This window comes from Oncorhynchus mykiss, chromosome 3 (genome assembly GCF_013265735.2).
Source record: "Oncorhynchus mykiss isolate Arlee chromosome 3, USDA_OmykA_1.1, whole genome shotgun sequence".
Taxonomy (NCBI): domain Eukaryota; kingdom Metazoa; phylum Chordata; class Actinopteri; order Salmoniformes; family Salmonidae; genus Oncorhynchus; species Oncorhynchus mykiss.
In genome coordinates this window covers 10,601,567-10,609,930 of record NC_048567.1, presented here as the reverse complement: position 1 = coordinate 10,609,930, position 8,364 = coordinate 10,601,567, and the positions used below count along the sequence as shown (strand labels likewise).

Below are 8,364 nucleotides of genomic sequence, written 5' to 3'. Positions count from 1 at the left end.
TATAGGAGGTATCCAAATTCAAAATGATTTCAGTGTCTAGAATTGCTACAAAGCTAAAACATTTAAAACTAATCATCTAACACTTCCTCCAAGTGTACCAAACTTAACTCATATATATATACCTGTATGTATATACACTGCTCAAAAAAAATAAAGGGAACACTTACACAACACAATGTAACTCCAAGTCAATCACACTTCTGTGAAATCAAACTGTCCACTTAGGGAGCAACACTGATTGACAATAAATACCACATGCTGTTGTGCAAATGGAATAGACAACAGGTGGAAATTATAGGCAATTAGCAAGACACCCCCAATAAAGGAGTGGTTCTACAGGTGGTGACCACTCAGTTCCTATGCTTCCTGGCTGATGTTTTGGTCACTTTTGAATGCTGGCGGTGCTTTCACTCTAGTGGTAGCATGAGACGGAGTCTACACCCCACACAAGTGGCTCAGGTAGTGCAACTCATCCAGGATGGCACATCAATGCGAGCTGTGGCAAGAAGGTTTGCTGTGTCTGTCAGCTTAGTGTCCAGAGCATGGAGGCACTACCAGGAGACAGGCCAGTACATCAGGAGACGTGGAGGAGGCCATAGGAGGGCAACAACTCAGCAGCAGGACCGCTACCTCCTCCTTTGTGCAAGGAGGAGCAGGAGGAGCACTTCCAGAGCCCTGCAAAAGGACCTCCAGCAGGCCACAAATGTGCATGTGTCTGCTCAAATCAGTCAGAAACTGACTCCACGAGGGTGGTATGAGGGCCCGACGTCCACAGGTGGGGGTTGTGCTTACAGCCCAACACCGTGCAGGACATTTGGCATTTGCCAGAGAACACCAAGATTGGCAAATTCGCCACTGGCGCCCTGTGCTCTTCACAGATGAAAGCAGGTTCACACTGAGCACATGTGACAGACGTGACAGTCTGGAGACGCTGTGGAGAATGTTCTGCTGCCGGCAACATCCTCCAGCATGACCGGTTTGGCGGTGGGTCAGTCATGGTGTTGGGTGGCATTTCTTTGGGGGGGCGCACAGCCCTCCATGTGCTCACCAGAGGTAGCCTGACTGCCATTAGGTACCGAGATGAGATCCTCAGACCCCTTGTGAGACCATATGCTGGTGCGGTTGGCCCTGGGTTCCTCCTAATGCAAGACAATGCTAGACCTCATGTGGCTGGAGTGTGTCAGCAGTTCCTGCAAGAGGAAGGCATTGATGCTATGAACTGGCCCGCCCGTTCCCTAGACCTGAATCCAATTGAACACATCTGGGACATCATGTCTCGCTCCATCCACCAACGCCACGTTGCACCACAGACTGTCCAGGAGTTGGCGGATGCTTTAGTCCAGGTCTGAGAGGAGATCCCTCCGGAGACCATCCGCCACCTCATCAGGAGCATGCCCAGGCGTTGTAGGGAGGTCATACAGGCACGTGGAGGCCACACACACTACTGAGCCTCATTTTGACTTGTTTTAAGGACATTACATCAAAGTTGGATCAGCCTGTAGTGTGGTTTTCAACTTTAATTTTGAGTGTGACTCCAAATCCAGACCTCCATGGGTTGATAAATTTGATTTCCATTGATCATTTTTGTGTGATTTTGTTGTCAGCACATTCAACTATGTAAAGAAAGAAGTATTTAATAAGAATATTTCATTCATTCAGATCTAGGATGTATTTATTGTAGTGTTCCCTTTATTTTTTTGAGCAGTATATATATATATATATATGTATATATTTATTTGTACATATATATTTCTGTATAGATAAATGATAGAATTTGTAAATGATCAAATTGAATACAATAGTCAATAAAATATCTAAGTTAAATCACAGTATAACATGGTACATTCTCAAAAACATAGTATATATTAATATATTATTTTTTTCTCAGCAAAAAAATGTAGCTACAAGGTTTTAAAAGTCACTTCTGTTCATGCAGTCACAGACTTACGTATTAGCGCCTTGATGCTCGATGACACAACAGGCTTCAGCACTCCTGATTGGTGTAAAATAACCTCATTCCAAATAGTAGTACTGTTTCCATGGTTTCCACTGTTGGGGCGCTGGGACGAGCTAGCTACCTCAAGGAAAGATGGCCGCCCTGGGTACTAAGCTTTAGCTTTAGAGTACAACTACACAAACGCCTCCACTGCAAGCCTCTGGGATTTCAATCTTCTAAACATGCAATGATTTCTGGGCTTTTCCAAGGTGTAGGGGGGCAGAAGGATCATGGGGATGACAAAAGCATCTCTCTATAACTATGCTAAATTGTTTCCAAAATATGTCCCCTTGACAAAGCAGTATGTGCAGTAGAGAAAAATAAAATGACAGCCTGTCTTTGTTCAGAAGTGGAAGGTGTTTTGGGGGGTGGGGGGGGGGGGACCGTCTAACCTGTTGACCTGTGACGACATGCACAAACCCAACTCGACGACATAGCAGGATCAAGCCCCATCAAGCCCTCCATTCCAGCCAGGATCAACAGCATCCCAAAAAAGGTTACAAAGTCTAAAGGTTCTACATCAAAGCTACATTCAACTAGGAGAAGCTGGGGGTTCGGCTGTGGGCTGGTCTCAGAGTGAGAGAGCTGAGGTGAATACGTCATACCCATGGAGAGCATGACGCTGCATGACACAGCTCTTTTAGATGACCCACACAGAGAAGCACCATGGCATGGTACGGACTATAGTTTTGGTTTAACAATGTATTTTGGCACTTTGTCTGTTTATTCTCTGTTTGACACCTGTTGAGTTGTTCATAAGGTGTAGCCTGAGCATGGTACTGTTCAGATGACCTGATCTGTAAATCACCTGCACTTACACACTACTAGTTCTTCACAGATCCGTATTGTGTAGAGATGAGTGGATCTGAGCAGTGCCTGGCCTAGGTCCACCCCGGGGAACAAGCCAACAGGCCTACAGGTTGTCACATAACTCAGCACTCCAAGTACTGTCAGTCTGCCATTGTATTATCATCACATTAAAGAGGGCAATATTGCTATTGATGACTTTTTTAATGACAGAACAATCTCTATGTCCCACATAGTAGACTCCACTCCCACATAGTATTCCCCTCATAGTGGTATTACTACATCCGTCTTGCTGTGAAACTACATTTCTAATAATGACAGTAGTCAGGTATTGGCACAGTATTGTCCTTCACCATGGTACAATAACTATTGTGTGCTGTAATGACGCGCGTGGATGGCTTATGGCTTTATGCGATGACCAATTGTGCTTCATAAGATGCATCTCCTTCACACTGGTGAGTGGGTCTTCCAAGCAGGAGGGAATGAAAGGCCATGAACACTATTTTCAAATACACTGCTCAGGGTTTCAATGACTCCTAACGACTAAAGCTAAGCTGTCCTGATTCCTCCACATAATAACGGAATGTTTTACATCTTCAATGTAATGTCAAATGGACTCAGCTCAGAGACTTTCTCACTCAGTCCTCTCAAGCTTATTTGAATATTATGCAGCCATCTAGTGCCAACTGTAGATATTGCAACCAATCATTTCCTCCATCCTCTCTCCTAATAGAGAATGTTGTATTGCTCACGTGTGAAATACTATAGGGATATACTCATGAAAACAGATGACTGGAAACCAATGTGCTTAAAAGCTGTGGAGTAGAAATTTGGCACTGCTTTTTTAAAGGCTTCTCATGTCCAAGTTCAGCCCCAGCCGACCTCCCTGCTGCTTGAAATGCTAACAGAACAACACATAGATAGATAGACTAACAAAGAAGAAGGAGAAGAAAGAAAGAAAGAGACGGGAAAGAAAGATCTCGCTACGTGTCTTTTTTTTCTTCCGAATGTTCCGTTTGTGTCTGGAACACAGTGATGTCATCGTGCTCGTCAGCGGAATGACAAGAGTCTCTGTTCTGAGTTCTGATCGGACCAGAGGAGAAAGGACAGGCTCCAATGAGGTGGCGGAGAAAGTCTCCTGTTAAATCTAATTGGACAAAAGGGTTTGTAGTAAACATGACATCATGGGGGTTGGTATCCTTCCCTTCCGGGGGGCTTCGGTCGTGCTAGATGGCCCTGAAGACGTCATGAGGTCAAAGTCATGTCACTGTCCTCACTGGCCAATGAGAGATGGGAAGCCAGACAGAGCGTGTGTAAGAGAGAGGCGACTGCATTGCTTTTATATCAACCAACTTACAAAAGGGGAGAGAGATGAAGGGGGGGGTCTCTCCAACGTGAGGATGCAGTCTACCAATCCAATTCAAAAGGGGATGATGTGACATGTCCCTCAGCCAATGGGGGCAGGAGAGCTAGAGTCTGTGGGAGTGTTAAACAGGCGTTGGATCCTTACAGGAGCAGGCCGGTCTCTCCACTACCAACGAGGTGTGTTCAGTCAGAACCAGAGGGAGGGAGACGAGCGTGTTTGTGTGTAAACATGACATCATTACTCACAGTTTGGAGACTTGTCTTATCCATTGTTCTGACTGGGGGAAGAGAGGAGGACTGACGATGACATCACAAAGCTCAGTTCCGACCGGAGGAGGAGTTCTGGAGCTGCTATCGCCCCAGACGACATGGCGACACTCTCGGTGTCATGGGACCCCTCCAGGCAGATGTGGGTGACCCTGGTGTGGCGCCTCACCGTGGCCCTCACCAGAACACGCACCAGGGACCGGGTTACTATGGTTCCGCTTTCACCCACAGCGGAGACAGCCATGGTACAGTCATCCCTAGTTGTTCCTGTAGCGATGGTCACTAGCTGATGGTCATTTGTAGTCGCCATAACAGCAGTCTCAGTTGCCGTGGCATCCCCCGTTGCCATGGCACCGCCTTTGGTAACAGTTGCCATGGCGTCGGTGGTTTCAGCGGCGCCGGTGTCGGCTCGCGTGTCTCCCTCTCTCGTCTCCCCCTGTCATACCTCGCTCTCCAGGCTGGAGAAATGGGCGGAGCCTCGTCGGGAGCATAGGCTCTTGGCCTTGAGTGGCAGGTGGGGGGAGTAGAAGCGTCCGGGCTGAGGTACTGACCGTAGTCTCTGGTACAGGAGCTTAGCACTGGCCGAGGCAGAGGACGAGGAGGGAGGAGGAGGGATGGGCACCGGCAGGGAGGAGGATGAGGAAGGGACACTAGGTTGGGGTTGAGGGGGCGAGAGGGAGGGCTGAGGGGGGTGGTCCACTAACACTCCTGGCTGCTGTGTGCTGAGACTGGCCTGGCTGCCTGACTTGGCCTGGCCCTGGTCTGGTTTGGGAGGGGGTTTGGGCCGTGAGCCCCCGCTGAAGCTGTGGCAGTGGGGGAGCAGCTCCTCCTGGCTGTGGGACAGGGCCGTGCTTCCTCTCTTCCCATGGCCGTGTGACCGCCCTTGGGGGTGCGGGTGCACATGGGGGTGGGGGTACTGACTACATGAACCTGACACCCCAGACCCCTGGTTCCTGTCTCGTGCGCGTCCCTTGCCCTTCCCCCTTCCTCCCCTTTTCCACTTCTTCTCTCCCTTCATTGGGAGTTTGTCCACAGACCAGTACCGTCGGGGGGGTGGGAGGTTTGCTGGAGGAGGGGGCCACTGGGACCCCAGTCCTCCACTCCCTCCCCCTGATGCCCACCCTACTCCTGGCCCTGAACCCCAAGAATCTCCCCCCACCCCCCCCCAGCCCTCCACTCGCCCTAGTATAGAGTCGTCTCTGCTGTTGATGCTGCCCCCTTTCTCTCTGGAGGGGTATGTGCCGAAAAACCAGCTCCCTCCCCCTATCCCCCCTATCCCACTATTCCCTGGTCCTCCAGCCCCCCCACTCCCCTCCCTCCCCTCCCTCCCCTCCCAGTACCTCTCAAATCGCCCAAACTCCCCTGATGAGCCCTCATCAGAGTAACTCTCCTCTGCTCTCGCCCTGTCTCTTTCTGACTCTGACACAGCACCTCTCCCACCCGCCCTCCTCACCCTCTCCTCCACCCGTTCCCTCGCTCTGTCTCTCTGCCTCTCCTCCCCCACATCTTCCTCATCATCCTCCTCAGAGTCCCACTCATGGAAGGAGAGCCCCTCCCGGGTGTTAGCCCTGTCTTTCTCATAGTGCATCAACAGAGGCCTCTTCTCTCCTTCTCTCCCTCCCTCCCTTCTCTCCACCCCTTCACTCCTCCGCCTCTTGGAGAGTGGGATGAGGGGAGGCAGGGAGGAGGGGTGTGTTCCAGAGTTGGGGTCCCCCCCTTCCCCATTTCCTCCACTCACCCAGAACTTGACTGAGGCGGGGAGTTTGGGGTAGAGCTTACTGGGGGGTCGATGTCTGGAGTGGGAACGGGATGATTTGGGCCGCCTCTCCCTGCTCCTGCTGCTATCCTCCTCTCTATCACCCCCCTCTTCCTCTTCTCCCTCCCTCCTTCCTCGCTCCCTCTCTCCTGCCCATGCTGACTCTCTCCCTTTCTCCCCAAACGTACTACGATACTGGTTTGGAAAGGAAGAGTAGTCTTGCTTCCCTCCTTCTCTCCCTCCATCCCCCACTCCCTCCCTATCTGCCTCCACTTCCCCCTCTTCTTGCTCGGAACGCCCAGTCGATTTCTTCCTCTTCTTCGTCTTCAGCGCCTTCTTCTTCCTCTTCTTTTTCACCTTCCGTCTCTTCCTCTCTTTGTCTCGCTCTCGTTCCCTCTCCTCCCTCTTTTTCCTCTTCTTCTTCTTTTTCTTCTTCTCTTTATCTTTCCTCCTCTTCTTCTCTCGTTTCCTCTCGTCATCTCCTCCTCCACTGCGATCCCTCTCTCTATCACCCCAGCCCGCCCACCACTCCTGTAACTGGGCCAACTGGCTACCTCCTCTCTCCCTCTCCCTCTCCCTGTTTCTCTCCCCTCGGGCAGGGCGTGGTTTTCGGGGTGGTATAGGTGGTGGCTGGCGCCCATGACTGAGGGAGCGAGAGGAGATAATTGAACGCTGTCTGTCCCTCCCCCTCCCCAGGAGAAGACTGGACTCCTCGGTCAGCTCCTCATCCTCATCATCGTCCTCTGCGTCCAAACCTTCCCGCGTGCTCTGAGAGGTCAAGGAGGAGGAGGAGGAAGGAGAGGAGGAGCGAGAGGAGGAGGTAGAGGAAGAGGTGGACGATGTGTTAGAGGAAGAGGAGGAAGTTGAGCTGGTGTAGGGGAGTGAGGTGGAGGGGGAAGGGGGAGTGTAGGTGGGGGACATGGGCACGGTTACTGAGAGTGGGAGAGGAGGAGAGAGGGGGCGTCCCCTCCTCCCTCCACCATCCCTCGCTCCATCCCTTCCTCCTCCCCTGCGCCCCAGCGGTAGGATGTTCTCGTACAGAGGCCCGCCTGGCTCTTTGGGCTTCTTGGGCCGGCGCTTCCTCCAAAAGGATGAGGGGAGAGGGGGGGAGGGTTGTGGCAGCGGGGGGTTAGTGGGCAGAGGGACTGGGGTCACGCCCACGGCTTGGCTTTTAGGAGGCAGCCGAGGCGTCCCCAAAGGTTTGACCCCTCCCTTCCCCTGACACCCAGCACCACCACCTCCCACCACCCTCTTCCCCACCCCCTGGTCAGGACCTTTCTCTGAGTAGAAGGCCACAGTGGCGGGAGGGGGTTGAGGGTGGCTCCTGGGGGCTGTTTTGGGGGTCTGGGACCCTGCAGGCTGGTCCATACAGGGCCCCAGACCCTCAGGGTCGATGGGTCCATAGTAGCGTTTATATCCATCCAGCCCCCCACCACCACCACCACCACCAACCCCCACTCCTCCAGCTGTCGTGCCCCAGGTTGGAGCCACTTTCTGGGGGAAGGGCCCCATGTCTGCGACGGCCCCGCGGACGGCCATGGGGTTGGTGGCGGTCCCGGCCTTGGGCAGCCTCCAGCGGTCCACCACGGCCAGTCTGCGATCAGGCCGGGGGAGGAATGTGGAGCAAGGCAGGGGCGCCCCCAGCATGGGAGTGTTGGAGGGCCCCAGCGCCGTCCCAGAATGCACCACGGTGGGAGGGGATCCAGGCATCTGTGTTTTGTAGACGGGCTGTGACTGTTGCTGCTGCGCCATGGTCAGGGCCGGGTTGGTTGACGACGCACTGACCAAGTGTGGCGGGGGCGGGACTGTTACCATGGTGCCATGATGGTGGGGGAGCATAGCCATGGAGGATTTGGCCCCGCCCGGCGTGGTTTCATCCTCAAAGCTACAACAACTGTACATGCCCTGGTAGAGAGGGAGAAATCGCGAACAAGCGGGGAATGGTAATGAACATTCAATCATGTATTAATAGAATCAAATCAAACATGCCCTATGTGACTGAGGGACGAGCAGTTATCAGTCAAGATGTATGCATAATATATATTAGTATGTTGTTTCTATCAAGGTCATCGTCAAGGTTACCATACATCCTGAGTGTGAGAGGAATTGAATTCCAATGAATCCTGTGAATTGACTGAGTGGAAATGGAATTGACGGACACATGCACACGCAC

The 8,364-nt window shown here is 52.3% G+C and overlaps 1 protein-coding gene across 1 annotated transcript in view; it reads right to left on the bottom strand.

The window, feature by feature from the left end:
• Positions 1-4,874: 4,874 nt before the first annotated feature.
• LOC110520829 (glutamate receptor ionotropic, NMDA 2D) overlaps positions 4,875-8,364 on the bottom strand; it is a 173,299-nt gene continuing 169,809 nt past the window's right edge. The window contains exon 16 of the mRNA XM_036963819.1: positions 4,875-8,096. Coding sequence (XP_036819714.1) covers positions 4,875-8,096 — 3,222 coding nt within the window. The remainder of the gene's footprint in view (positions 8,097-8,364) is intronic.